Source organism: Gigantopelta aegis, chromosome 9 (assembly GCF_016097555.1).
Source record: "Gigantopelta aegis isolate Gae_Host chromosome 9, Gae_host_genome, whole genome shotgun sequence".
Lineage (NCBI taxonomy): Eukaryota > Metazoa > Mollusca > Gastropoda > Neomphalida > Peltospiridae > Gigantopelta > Gigantopelta aegis.
In genome coordinates, this window is record NC_054707.1 from 70,909,039 (window position 1) to 70,925,067 (window position 16,029).

Consider the following 16,029-nt stretch of genomic DNA (forward strand, 5'->3'; position numbering starts at 1 on the left):
ACTTTACATCAACATATTTTAATATTATGTTGCTGATAAAAAGAAACAAATAAATCCTTATAAATCATAACAAAGATCATAGAAAATGACTTTAAAAGTCATGGAATGTTGTGCAGTTTGGTTCATAGCAAAGTGTGTGAACTCTGTAATATACATGTATACAGTATCCAGGGGTAATAAACGCTGTTTTATTTATAAATTTGATACATGTTCAGCATTGGTATGATAACTGATATATTATTGGAATGCATTTCAAACTACATTCATCCTATAAAAATAACCATAAATGCCTTTAGTAAACTAAAAGTTCCTTTCCGCATGACATTGTATAATATCATTTCAAACTAAAAATAAATGATAAAAATATGCAAGTACCCTCAAATTTTTAAAATTAATGAATGACATTGTTTTAGAGGATTTCATCCATACTCTTGGAAAAATGTCTAGTGGAAACCCTGTGTATACAACCTCTGACATCACAGTTGTCAACACACGTCTATCAACACATACCAACATATGTATCAACATGCATATTAACACTATTACAGCATATGGCTTATTTTAAAACATACATGTACATATATGGATAGTAAAAGTAAATGTCCATAAAATATAGTAGCCCTACATTACATGACTCAGAGTAGTTTTAATGTTAAAGTTAAAGTTTGTTTGTTTAACCACACTACTATATATATGAGCACATTGATCTATTAATCATTGGCTATTGTCTGTCCCATACTCAGCCACTCACCTTTCCAGAGACTGGGCATAGGGTGCAGAGACCGGACATAGGGTGCAGAGACCGGGCATAGGGTGCAGAGACTACATAGGGGCATAGGGTGCAGAGACCAGGCACAGGGTGCAGAGACCGGGCACAGGATGCAGAGACCGGGCACAGGGTGCAGAGACCGGGCACAGGGTGCAGAGACCGGGCACAGGGTGCAGAGACCGGGCTTAGGGTGCAGAGACTGGACATAGGGGCATATAGTGCAGAGACCAGGCATAGGGTGCAGAGACTGGGCACAGGGTGCAGAGACTGGGCATAGGGGCATAGGGTGCAGAGACCGGGCACAGGGTGCAGAGACCGGGCACAGGGTACAGAGACCGGGCACAGGGTGCAGAGACCGGACATAGGGTGCAGAGACCGGGCACATGGTGCAGAGACCGGGCATAGGGTGCAGAGACCGGGCATAGGGTGCAGAGACTGGACATAGGGGCATAGGGTGCAGAGACCGGGCACAGGGTGCAGAGACTGGACACAGGGTGAAGAGACCAGGCACAGGGTGCAGAGACCGGGCACAGGGTGCAGAGACCGGGCACAGGGTGCAGAGACCGGGCACAGGGTGCAGAGGGACTGGGAATAGGGTGCATAGACTGGGCACAGGGTGCAGAGACCATAGATATAGGCATGCTAATAACATAACTGGACATAGGGGCATAGGATGCAGAGACCAGGCATAGGGTCCAGTGACCGGGCACAGGGTGCAGAGACTGGGCACAGGGTGCAGTGACCGGGCACAGGGTGCAGTGACTGGGCAGGATGCAGAGGGACTGAGAATAGGGTGCAGAGACTGGACACAGGGTGAAGAGACTGGGCACAGGGTGCAGAGGGACTGAGAATAGGGTGCAGAGACTGGGCACATGGTGTAGAGACTGGGCACAGGGTGCAGAGACCGGGCACAGGGTGCAGAGACCAGGCATAGGGGTGGATGTGCCTGAACCATAGATATAGGCATGCTAATAACATAACATGACTGGACATAGGGCATAGTGTGCAGAGACCAGGCGTATGGTGCAGAGGGACTGGGAATAGGGTGCAGAGACTGGACACAGGGTGCAGAGACCATATATATAGGCATGCTAATAACATAACTGGACATAGGGGCATAGGGTGCAGAGACCAGGCATAGGATGCAGAGACCGGGCACAGGGTGCAGAGGGACTGGGAATAGGGTGCAGAGACCGGGCACAGGGTGCAGAGACCGGGCACAGGGTGCAGAGACCAGGCACAGGGTGCAGAGACCAGGCACAGGGGTGGATGTGCCTGAACCATAGATATAGGCATGCTAATAATATTACTCGGGCTTTGATGACAAACATTTGGTAATTCTGACACACAATCTTAGAGAAGAAACCTGCTGTATTTTTCCATTAGTAGATGTAGCAAGGGGTCTATTATGCACCATCCCATAGACAGTATAGTACACTCCACAGACTTTGATATACCAGTCTTGGTGCACTGGCTGGAACGAGAAATAACCCAATGGGCCCACCAACGAGGATCGATCCTGTACCGACCGCTCATCAGGCGATCTCTTTACTATTGGGCTATGTCCTAAACCCCGCAATAGTTTTAATCATGGAGCAATCAATGGGAGATCATCTGTGTACACAGAACATTATATTACAGGATGTTACCTGGATATTAGAAATTAATAATTTAAACATGGGAAATAATAAAGTTAATTGTTCTTTGGCAAGTACAAAATGTCATGAGATGCAAACCCAGTACCTACCAGTCTTCATGGCAATGGCTTAACCACCATACCACTAAGGTTGGTACATGTATGTATTGAAATTGAATTTTGTTACAATATTGTATCAGTGTTTCTGCCAGAAATTAATTTTTGGGTATGGTGCTATGGAATTGAATATTTACAATGTGTGTGCTGAATGCAACCAGTCAACAGGAAGAACATGGGTTAATTTTAGTGTTAGGGTTAAGAAAATCATACAGTAATGATAAAGAGTTATTAATTTTGTCAAAAGGTTAAAAAATTAAATCTGCAAAACAATTTGAGTACATGGCGCCATACCCATTTTACCTTCTGGCAGAAATCCTGTGCATATAAAATTCACTAAGTTATGAACATTGAAATTACTATGTATACATATTTAATGAGGATGTTTTGTTACATTTTTCCTTACTCAAATTAAATTTGATATACATTTCAAATAAAATTCACTATCTAGATGACTAACACTGTAACAGTATTGATTTTTTTGTTTCTAGCTTAAACATGGAACATAAGTGGACCAACAAGAACAGTTTGACATTGTGGACAGCTTTATTATGTGTATATCTGTAGAATACGATTTAATAAGTGTGATGTAAGAAACTGCAGTCTTCATTGAGACTTTATTTTAGTCTGTGGATTGGATATTTGTATAGTACGGTATGCTGGGTTGTGGTCGATTCCTTTTGGTGGATCTAGTAAGTCTTTACTGAGACTTTGTTTTAGACTGTGTATTGGTTATTTGTATAGTACGGTATGTTAGGTTGTGGTCGATCCCATTTGGTGGATCTAATAAATTAGGTTATTTATGCTTTAGGGTCCTATACAGTACAGTAATTCCCAACATCTACTTGACCATATGTGGCAAGTATTTCTTCATTTTGTTTTGCTTTGTTCCATTATGTCATTTTAGATGTACATGTACTTGCTATCCCACCCAAATATTTTTGTTGAAAGAGTCTAGTGGTATTTATTAAGTGGTCTTTCAGTAAGCAGAAAAACATCCAGAGTCAAACAGACCTCATGTTCATGTTAATGAGTAAATGATTGTTTATAATTTGATATATATTTGATTTATATATATATATATATATATATTTAGTATGATGTACTGTAATTTTCAGAACTCTGCGTTAAAAATAAAATAAAATGAGGGGATTGTTTATTTGCTCCCCTAATTTAGATTATGGGGAACCATTTAAGACATTACTATATTGATACCATATAAATTCACATGCTACTTTAGGGGAGCTAAATTTACTTTCCTTGAACTAGTCTTAGGGTAGCAGGGTTTTCTAGTAATGTTGGGCTAGTAAATAACTACAATTGCCATGACTGACGGCTAGTAAAAAAAAAGGTCAGCTGTTGCAGTTAAGTCTATGTTGTAAATATGAATATACTGACACCATTCCAACCCTTAATGTTAGGGTTTTTAAGCTCTATCTTCCTCTTTAGGTGACATATCTGATTATTATTATTATTTAGTGAAATTGTATTAATTTAAAGTGAAGTAGGGCTATTGAATTTTTAATCTTGGTTAGTAATTTTTTTTAATTACTGATCCCTTGGCTAGTGGATTAAAAAAAAAAATGTCTACAAGCCCTGAGTGAGTGATGGGGAGCGAGAGTGATAGCTCCCCTTAATTGGCAAGTTACATGTAGCTGGTCTGAATGTTTTGTTGACTTGGCCGGTCCGATAAGTTATTACAATTTACTTGTCCTGTTCCCTAAGCTACTTGTAGATAACTATTGACCTAGAGCTCAATAACCAGTGGTGTATGATTAGTACCTGTACATAATTACATTTCCGTTACAATCATTGTAATTCAATGTCATGCCATTGGTCCAGGGGGGTGGGACGTAGCTCAGTGGTACAGTGCTCGCTTGGTGCGTGGTTGGTCTGGGATCGATCCCCGTCGGTGGACCCATTGGGCTATTTCTTGTTCTAGCCAGTGCTCCACAACTGGTGTAAAAAAGGCCATGGTATGTACTATCCTGTCTGTGGGGTGGTGCATATAAAAGATTCCTTGCTGATAATCGAAAAGAATAGCCCATGAAGTGGCGATAGCAGGTTTCCTCTCAACAGCTGTGTGGTCCTTAACTATATGTCTAACGCCATATAACCGTAAATAAAATGTGTTGAATGCGTCATTAAATAAAACATTTCCTTCCTTCTCAATGAATGTAAAAATAACGTCATCAGGGAACATCATAACTGATGATGTCACTTTGTATAGATACTTTGTTTTATTGTGCATTATTGTTTAAGAACCTATAAATAATTCAAAATAAAATATGAACTTTAGTGTTATTGTTAGTATGTTTGAAATTTAATTGTAAGGATTGTCTGTTATTTTTTTTATGTTCATCTGGGTATGAAAAAAATTATAATCTGCTGTGCTGATTCACACAGTTTGTGGAAGAATTTTTATTTTTCATACCTCAGTAAATGTACAAGAAATAACGGACAATACTTAAATGTATGTCAAAGTTGTAAGATTAATGTACAGTATAAATGTATGTCAAAGGCTATGTCTTTTGAATATCATTTTCTTTGTTAATTTATTTTTCTCCAGTTTGATTTTTCAATATAATTAAATACATGAAAGTACATGTATGCTAATCCATTTACTAAATACTAAATAGTAGGTCACCATCAGGTTAAATTAATCCAACAGGCAACTATCAGAATAAAATAAAACACCTATATGAAGTAATACATATCTGGGCTAGCTCTGGGTTGCCGACTTGTCTAACAAATGCAAAACCTTTAGCTATTTTCCAACAAAATATAAATTATTTCACAACAGTTTTTCGCCAATTTAAAATAAAGTCCTCCAAATGTTTCCAAAATTTGCAGTTGACGTATTTGGCAAGTGACATCTAGCTGGCCCTGCGTGTAAATCATGTGGTGATTTATAAACAGGAAAACATAACATCTTGTTAAATATAATTTCTAACATGTTCATGACCAGTTCTACTCTTGTATTGCTTCTCTTTTGATTTTTAAAAATAGGCCGTGTTTTTTTTGTTTTTTTAAGTTGTCTCTGCAAATAGGTGTGTTTACTTGCCATGATTGTTGGATATCTGCAGGCTTCCAGACATTTTTTTCTTTGTTTGTTTCGGTCTTTTCTTAGTTTGTTGGACAAACAGCATCAATTGTGGAAGGAAGTATTGAGTGACATTCCGTGTTGTGCTGGGTCTGTGGCAGGTCACACTGGCATACAGACGACTGCTGTGTTGCAGTACAGCGTTGTGCATGTATATATCTCTTGTGTATCGGCCGGTGTTAAGTCTTGTTTGAACTGGGACCCTGAATGTCAAGTGATGCTTTTTTTTCAACGCCACCGTCGTATTACAATAGGAAAGGATTAGCAGGCATTGATCCCTGGCAACTCAACTGATTATATCAGACAGATCTGAGACTGAATCTTTTCTCTTTTCTTTCTCTCTCTCTCTCTTTTTTTTTTCTTTTTTTTTTAACAAACACTGGCAGAGTTGAGGAATTTGATTGCTCCATTAGTTGGTGTTGTCATTGGTCCTTCATTAGTTCAGTCTGTGATCAGCTCTCAACTGTCAGAGATTGTGCCCGGGAGAGATGTGCTTGAACCTTGATTGGATATAGGCACGTTAATATGTTATCCTCTCCTGTCCTATCACCTGTTGTTGCAGATTATCAGATTTGAAGATTGTTTAGGTAATACATTTACCACTATTACATAAAACAGAATGGACTGATTGAAATGGGATCCTACCATATCCACTACAGTACTTGACATTGGTTTTAAAAGAGAGTTACAGAGTACACATTCATGTAAGTGCAGTGGATTGTTGTATCAGATTTTTGTATCACATTGTGAATAGGGATTTATTAAATAAGCATTTATGTGCATGATTTATATAATTTGTGAATTGTTTTATTCACTGAAGTTTTAAATTGAGTTGAAAACTGTTTTCGTGTAGTGATATCATGTGTAATTGTATCATGTAGTTATCTCAGACTCGGTGGAATGTGTTCTTTCCAACCTGTTCTTCATGACTGGTGCCATCAACAATCCAAATTCTGTTTGGTAATGACAAACCTGCAGATAATTGTACAAATTTGAAATATTTTGAAATTAGACACTGCATTTCATGTATTTTAACAAATTTAAAAAAAAAGTTTTCACACTATAATCTTTCTAAAAATTATAAGAATGTATCCATTAATTTTCAAGAATTTAGGGTACATAAGTTTACCCATCATACTCTCTGGCAGAAACTCTGATATGGAAAGAATATTCTACATTTTGCAGCAACTGTACATGAAATCAAATTCTAGTGTTGAAGTTAAAGTTTGTTTTGTTTAATGACACCATTAGAGAATATTGGTTTATTAATCATCGGCTATTGGATGTCCATTCTGGTATTAAACAAAACTTTGACCATCCAGTAAATAGGAAAATGTCTTATGCTTAAAATTCAGTTAACAGTGAATGCATAAAAAACACTTATTTTCGCACATCTGTGGTTCATCGTTTTCAACTATTAAGGTCACTAAACATATATGTGTATGTTTCTAAAATATGTAACTTGTGGAAAGCGTAAAAAATTGATTAATATTAAAAAAGAACATGTTTTGGCCTTGTTGATCTGGCATGTGCTAGGCACCGAACATTCATTCAACATACTCTTTTTTAACATAATTTTTAGAAGTCAAATGAACTCAATAACCCATGTATCAGCAATTTTAAGAATTCATGAAAAAGGACTTGATAAAATTAATGATTTTGGGGGTTTGTAAAGTGTATTTTTATTAACTTGTTTTATCATTATTGTTGATGAAAATGCTTCTGAATTGTGAATAAAAACTTATAAATTAACAATGAACAACCCTTATGTTGATTATGCAGACTCTGCATGAGAAATCAAACCATGTGAAATTTCAGGAAAAATGATACCTTGTATTCCAGAAACGTAGTAAGCACTGTGTGAGCTTAACTACACATTTCTTCTAGTTTTAATCCTTCATGTACATACAAGTGCATGGCTTCATTTATTATTTATTTCTATTTAAAATCTAGTGCTGAAATTGATTATTTTCAAGTGAGATGTAGTTCAGTGGTTGAGTGGTAGAGTGCTCAGTTGAGGTACAATGAGTTGAAGGATGGATCACCTTTAGTAGATTGTAAGCTTTTTCCCATTTCATCCATGCAGTACCCAGTCGCTGGTACATCAAGGAAATAAAGAAATGTTTTAATTTAATGCAGAAAGAAATATGTTCTGTTTAAATGTACTGATGGCCTCGACACATTTTAAAATATGATTATATGGTGTCGAACATTTGGATAAGTACTACAGGGTATATACTACCAAATCAAATCCCATAGACGACAATAGTAACATATGCGGCTAAAACTACTACCTGCAACGTATCAACCGACATAAACGCCACGGATATAAATACTACCACCCCTTACACTTAAAGTGAATCAGAAAAAAATGGGGGTCAAGCTGCTCGTTTCTGAGATAACGGGTAGCGTCTATGACTACCCTAGTTTCGCACAAAATTTGAGTACTTTTTTTTACAGGTACCCCATACATGTTTTAAGCACAAGGCTACCTGACACATTGGTACTAGATGAAATAAAATTGCACATTTATTTTACCCAGATGAAACTATTATTTTTTACAACCAACACACTCACATTTATAACCAATCACAGGACTTGTGGTGTTCACTTCTCTATCAAAAGTTCGGTGCACCTCGAACTTTGACCCAGCCGGAAGTTATTTGGTATAGTACTACCTATACTGATAACATACATTTTTCAAAAAGTGTCCAGCTATGTGTCTTTATGACAACCAGGATCTGGTGTATTCTGACATAAACTGACAACCTCACTGAAAGAGTTGTTTCTACAGTGCAACCTAATATAATGTACACCTCAAAAAGCATATATATTGCATATAGTTTTGTACAAATGCAATATGTCATATTAAACAACAAAATGTTTTAAAATAAAACTCCTGAAGATATTTACTTTCAGTTGGGTGTGTGTACTCAGGTATATATGTAGAGACAACAAAGATAGTCAGAGTACCTCTACCCCTTTAAAGAATGCCATTAAAACACATGCACTTGATTGACCCCTAGATTATGAAGACCTTAACAGGCACATCAAAGAAATATCAGTATTAAAAAAATACACTGTCTGAGGAAGGAAACACAAACATGACTGTACCTGTATGAAGTAATGACTTAATGTCCTAAACATTAGTGTTGGGAGGAAATCCTGTATGCTGGGTGTGGGTGTCTTCAAGTTACCAGGTGTGGGAATTTCAAATCCATCGGCCATGCCGATTTTCATAATGAACCATCAAAACCATTGGCAGCCACCAATATTCCTGACTATATTTTATTTATAGCCTACTGTAGTTGGAGGTTTTAATAGTTGTGATATCTGGAATAATCATGCAGCTTTAACACATTTATTTTTGATTAATTACTGAAAAAAACTATTTTTAAATGACAAAATTACCCGAACATCTATTTTCTTGCATTATTTTCTAATCCGGATGAATACAATATGTACATTAGATGTATTCCTACAATCTGTAATCCAGCATTTTATTTAGCTAGTAACATTAGGTAATACAGCTTTAACAATAAAATAAATTATCAACTTAATCCAAGGCAGATAATCAAATCTGAAAAAATTGGTTCTGAATCTAGTATAAACTCAAAATGCTTTTCATGAGAGCTAACTAAGTGATTATTAAGAAACAAAAATGATCTGGAGATCTAAGTATATGTTTAACAACCTTATTGTTATGTACAAATAAGAACAGAAGGCACACTAGTGACAACAAATTTAATTATGTTTTTGGTAAAGTTTTTCTTCAAATTTACTTTAAATTTTGCATAAAACTACAAATTTGTCTAAAATATAACTTAGCACCCTATAAATATGTCAAAATGACAATAAAAATCAACTTCTTTACAAATTTGAGTTTTCAGAATTTCATACATAAAAAATTAACTATGTTAATGGAAACTAAAGACATTAACCCACTATTGGCACATGCTATTTTTAATATAAAAATAAATTGCTATTAAAATCTTAGTTCAGGTTGCCTATATATAATACCATATTTAAGAGCAGTTGTATATGGCAAGTCAAATACCATGTAAAAAGAAATTATTGAAATCTTTACAGTATGAATTATAGGCCAAAACCAACTTTTCTTCAGTGCTAACTTTGATTCAAACTCCATTCAGAGCCATGTACAGAGATTATTGTCAAGATCAAGGTCATTGTGAACTTGCATGATCGAGTGATGGCTAATTAATCAACCAGTATAGTTTAATTAAATAAAATGACAAAATCATAATAGTTTTTATTATGCACTGAATATGTGCTATAGGGTGTATACTACCAAATCAAATCCCATAGACGACAATAGTAACATATGTGGCTAAAACTCCTACCTGCAACGTATCAACCGACATAAACGCCACGGATATAAATACTACCACCCCTTACACTTAAAGTGAATCAGAAAAAAATGGGTGTCAAGCTGCTCGTTTCTGAGATAACGGGTAGCATCTATGACTACCCTAGTTTCGCACAAAATTTGAGTACTTTTTTTTACAGGTACCCCATACATGTTTCAAGCACAAGGCTACCTGACACATTGGTACTAGATGAAATAAAATTGCACATTTATTTTACCCAGATGAAACTATTATTTTTTACAACCAACACACTCACATTTATAACCAATCACAGGACTTGTGGTGTTTACTTCTCTATCAAAAGTTCGGTGCACCTCGAACTTTGACCCAGCCGGAAGTTATTTGGTTAAGTACTACAGAGATACTTAGAGAGAAAACCACCTACCGCCACTCATTGGGCTACAGTTTTTGTTTAGCAGTAAGTTATCTCTTGCAGGCCTTGACCTCAAGTTTTTTCAAAGGTAGCCCAGTGAGCTACCAGGTTATAAAATCTAGTAGCCCTCAGTAAAAATTGGTAGCCCCATAACTTGGAAAAAAAGAGAGAAAGAAAGAAAGAAATGTTTTATTTAATGACACACTCAACACATTTTATTTACGGTTATATGGCGTCAGACATATGGTTAAGGACCACACAGATATTGAAGGAGGAAATCCGCTGTCGCCACTTCATGGGCTACTCTTTTTCAATTGGCAGCAAGGGATCTTTTATATGCACCATCCCATAGACAGGATAGCACATACCACAGCATTTTATGTACCAGTCGTGGTGCACTGGCTGGAGCGAGAAATAGCCCAATGGGCCCACTGACGGGGATCGATCCCAAACCGACCGTGCATCAAGCGAGCACTGTACCGCTGGGCTACTCATCGCCCCTGAAAAAAAGAGAGAAAAATGGAAAATTATTTATTTTTGTTTAAACATTGTTTTTGGGTGGTGGTTTTTAAAATCATGAGCAATATACTGTGAAATATACACTTATGAAAACTATATGATAGCCCTTAATGAACAATAAAGTTTTTAGTTTAAATCATTAAACAGAATCTGGGGGAAATATTCAAAACTACGACATTAATATGTAACGGAATGAAGTGTCTCATATGTGGCATTATATGTATGTAGCAAAAAATTAATAATAATGGTAATAATAATAATCCCTACCTACCCACATTTGAAACTACTGGTTGGAAACGGACAAAACAAAATATTTTTAAGAATGGCCTCAAAGGATGGGTAAATATGGTATGAATATGTTTTTTTTAAAAATTTAACAACCATCACCAAAAACCGATATCTTCTACCTGCAGTAACTTGTTTGGTACAATTCCAAAAAACACACAATAGTATTTAAAAAAATTATTATTAATTTGTTTTAGGCCTAATCTCGAAATGAAGGCTTACAATATACAACACTTCATACTTATTACATTATTCATACATTATTGACTTCATGTGTGCCCTGCACTAGTGTAGAACTGTCTGCTAACTGTATAATGCTGAAGATCGATGTTGCATATTTTAATACTTAAAATGGCTGAAACTATCTTTTAATAGGGTGTCATTTTGAAGAATCTTAACAAAACTTACTTTTATTCTGTGTGCCATCAGGTGAATACATTACAACTGGGCTGTGTCCTGCCAGTCAGTGGGCCCATTGGGCTATTTCTCTTTGGAGCCAGTGCACCATGACTGGTATATTGAAGGTCGTGGTATGTGCTCTCCTGTCTGTGGGATGGTGCATATGAAAGATCCTTTGCTATTAATAAAAAAATGTAGCAGGTTTCCTCTCTAAGACTGGCAAAATTACCAAATGTTTAACATCTAATAGCCGATGATTAATAAATCAATGTGCTGTAGTGGTGTTGTTAAACAAAACATTTTTTTTTCTCCATCCAGGGCATATAAAAGATCCATTGCTGCTATTTGGTAGGAATGAGATGACAGCAAGTTTTCCATGAGACCAAGTTTTGAAATAACAAATAGCCATATGTATAAAGGTGTTAATAAAAGCACTGACCCTGCTTAGAACATTTTCAAGTGTTACTGTTATGTTAGTTCATATGGACATGCAACTTACAGATTGTTTTTTCTTCTCTTTTTTTTAAACCATTAAATTACAAATTACTGTTTACTTAAATTATCAATTTTGCCAAATCCTGTTTGTCTTGGTAATTATAGTTCTTACACACCCGTTGGTGAGAACATCATGTATTATTTTTGATAACACGTGTGTGTTTACACACGTACGTGTGTTAACAATTTCAATACATAGGACTGGCAGCTCCTGGGTGATGACCAGGTCACCAGTGCCATGCATCCAATGAAAAGCAACACGGTGGAAATAGATTACACTGTGACATATTGTTAACCTGACAAACATTTGTCTGTGACGTGCAAGTTAGCTACAAGTGCAATGGCTGTAAATAACTTTTAGTCGGAAAAAAAATGTTAAAATTTGCTTAAAACCTAGTTTTTGAGGATATGTAAGAAATAGAATAATACATTTGTGTCTGTTAGATACTTTTTAGCTTTCGCTTATTAGATACATTTTAAAACAACTTGTTGTGAGATAAATGGTATCTAACGGCAACTCATGTATTATTCTCTATTAGTAGCTCAAAATCCAAGATATGACCATGGGGAATGTTCAAAGATTGAAGTGATTTTAAACAAATTTCCTTTCTTTTTCTTTTCAATTATTTTATTATAGTGAGAAACATTTTTTCTTTCAGTAATTGCTCTTACTGTACATACATTTATATATATATATATAAACATGACATATTATACCCGGCCTTTGAACACTGGTTTTTGTTCTTGTAAGACAAGTTTCTGCAACTTGGGTGTTGGTGATCACACTTGGGTTAGGAAAGTAAACACTCGGACAGCGTGTTTAAAAGTTACAGATGACAGCATACGGTTACCTGCCAGGTGGTGTAAAAAGATAGCCCCAGTTCTGTATTCATGCAAATGGACTAGAAAATCAGTGGTGTGTTGAAATGGGTCATGTGTGTATGTCTGTAACAAAGGTAAAACTGCAGTATGTACAGGTACGCGGTGTACACGTAGGTGCTAATTGGTTGTGGTTGAACGTTGGCTAGTTAGCTACATGGTATATAAGCTTATATCCCTGTGTGTGGTTTGTATGTTTATAAATCTTTAATTCTTAGTTAACTAAATATATGAAATAGTTCTGTGTACATGTACAAGTACTGAGCTAAACATCTACATGTGTATATTATTTATTTAAAATATAGGATTAAGTGACAGTTCATTATCTGAAGGAATTTTCATACATGTATAGTTTCATAACTGTATAAATATGTAAGATAAGTACATGTATATGACATTGTGACACTGAGATACCGTTTTGCTTGACAATATGTATAGTACTTGAGCCTTTTCATTTTCAGACAAAATTGTCAACTACAGTGTACTGTCACCAACTTGACCACAAGGGGCGAGATGTAGCCCAGTGGTAAAGTGCTCGCGCGATGCGCAGTCAGTCTGGGATCGATCCTTGTTGGTGGGCCCATTGGGCTATTTCTCGTTCCAGCTAGTGCACCATGACTGGTGTATCAAAGGCCATGGTATGTACTACCCTGTCTGTGGGATGGTGCATATAAAAGATCCCTTGCGGCTAATTGAAAAGTGTAGTCCATGAAGTGGCGACAGCGGGTTTCTTCTCTCGATATCTGTGTAGTCCTTAACCATATGTCCGATGCCATATAACCGTAAATAAAATGTGTTCGAGTGCTTTGTTACATAAAACATTCCCTTCCTTCCTTCCAACTTGACCACCTACTGTTTTAGTGTTATTGATGAAAGCTTAGTCATTGCAAGTTTAAATTTGAAGTAAGACGACGTAAAATATTTACAGCACTTTACATTTGCATTTTTTAAATTATGGCCATTACTTGTACATGTAGGTGTGTAACAAATGGTTATTTTGACACTACCAAAAACCAGCAATGGATCTTTCATATACATTTTCTGTTAATTAAGCACTTACAGTTACCATGGCCTTTGATATACATGTACGAGCCATATAGGGCAGTGGTTAGGTCATGTGAGGTGGATGTAGTGCACACACCTGGGGTGAGGGGTCAAACTATTAAGATTTATCCTCCTTGAATGACCCATTATTGGGTTATTTACAGCCCCATCCAGTGCTCCATGACTGCTGTTTCAAAATGCATGGAGAAAATACATGCATAATTTGCTGCAAATCTAGCTGATCCCATATTAGGATGGTAATGCAGTAATTTCTACCGTTTTTTTTTTTTTTAATACTTGAATCCGTTATGTAATTTGTCTTTTAACATACATGTACATGCTTGTACGTGTATATACATGTATATATGCATGAATAATTTCAAGTTTGTTTCTATGTCTATAATTAAAACAGAATTTTTTCAATTTCAGATGAAACCAAAAATTGGACAATATGTGAGAGCACTACATGACTTTGACACTTATGAGAAGGGGGAGATAACTCTGAGGGCAGGCGATGTGATACGGATCACCAATGTTGTGGACGACAATTGGCTGCGTGGCCAACTGGACTGCTTGGAGGGCAACTTTCCATCCAACTTTGTGGAGAGTATCTCGTTGCCAAATGTCGAGCCCGGCCAGAAGATATTTGTGGCAATAGATGAGTTCCCAGCAGACGAAGCTGGAGATTTGGCTTTAAACACAGGTTTGTGTTTTAGTTCATTTGTGTGTGTGCAACCATTGGGCAGTTTCATGTCTTTCCATAAGATGTTTATGCTCACCTCTTACTCGCCCAATGATGGAAAGTGGGGAGTGCTATTATACTGGCCTTTCATCATTTAGCTTTATTGCTCACAATGTGTTGCAAACAGAGTTTTGAATTTCCAATTCTAACCATTGTTCCTATACATTTGGATAGATCATTTTAGGCCTTGCACTACCTAAAATCGGCACTGAAATACTAGTAGTATGTTTGGATCCTTACATTATTTTCTAGCGATTTAATTAACAGAGAACCACCCATAACAACCCCACCCCCCACAAAAAGACAAAAGAAAACAAAAACATATTTTTGCAACCCCTGCAATTAAAAGAAAATTACCATTGCAAAAACATTTCTGCAGAAAAATAGTGTCCACTGCATTTTCCACGGCAATTTTACCGTTAATATGTTTGCAACTCTAGGAGCAATATCACAAAACATCGTAAGCCTAGTTTTGCACGTAAACGTAAATCTACGACTAAACCACAATTCTTATTACTATTATAGTACAACAACTGTAGTTAGAGATACACTTATTTCTTTTTCTTTTGTTCTTAAAATTCTCCATTTTTCGTAATGATGTATTTTTTGTGTGTGAAATAGATGTTTTAATTATATTACATCAAAGTGTCAGAATATATTTAATGCGATATAGAATTAATCATTTTCTTTAATAATGGCATTATTTCTGTTAGGAAATCTGTCACCAAGACCGAATGCCCTCCTTTCAAACCCAAATAAATTGGTAAAGTTTGTTTTGTTTCGTTGGATTAGGCCACTCGGCACCAGAAAAGGATAGGGCAACGACCCCAGTATTCGATCACTTAAGAAAGAAAGGATTATAACATGTTCGTTTTATTGGCATTTGCTAATATTTGTTTTTCTTTGTAAATACTTACTGGCAATGCTATTCATTGAATAGACCAAAGTTTTGTTGATGCGGTATATGCCGACTAGAGTAGGTTTGAGTGCCACAAGGAACTGTATGCAGTATTCGACCAGCTGACCCAGTATTCGACCACTTTCTAATTAACTAATAAAATTATATTTGAAGCTTATTTTATAGTAAATGCAGCATATGTCAAACAACTAAATCCCAAGTGTTGATTTTAACAACTGTAACACATACCCGTATATCTTCACTGTAAGTTCGATCTCGACTGTAAGTCGAGTCCCTAATTTCAAGGTATTCATGCATTTACGCATGCACGCACATGCTTATATACATATTCACACACGTACAATTACTTCCTGATGAACAG

General features: G+C 36.3%; 2 protein-coding genes across 2 annotated transcripts in view; one reads left to right on the forward strand and one right to left on the reverse strand.

Moving 5' to 3' along the window:
• Nucleotides 1-16,029, forward strand: part of LOC121380517 (dynamin-binding protein-like) — an 86,713-nt gene that overhangs the window by 10,564 nt on the left and 60,120 nt on the right. Inside the window, 1 exon segment of the mRNA XM_041509360.1 lies at nucleotides 14,437-14,710. Within this exon segment, the coding sequence (XP_041365294.1) occupies nucleotides 14,437-14,710 (274 nt within the window).
• On the reverse strand, nucleotides 711-1,847 carry LOC121381737 (calphotin-like). The gene has a single exon (XM_041511083.1). The coding sequence runs from the start codon at nucleotides 1,845-1,847 to the stop codon at nucleotides 711-713; it is 1,137 nt and encodes a 378-aa protein (XP_041367017.1).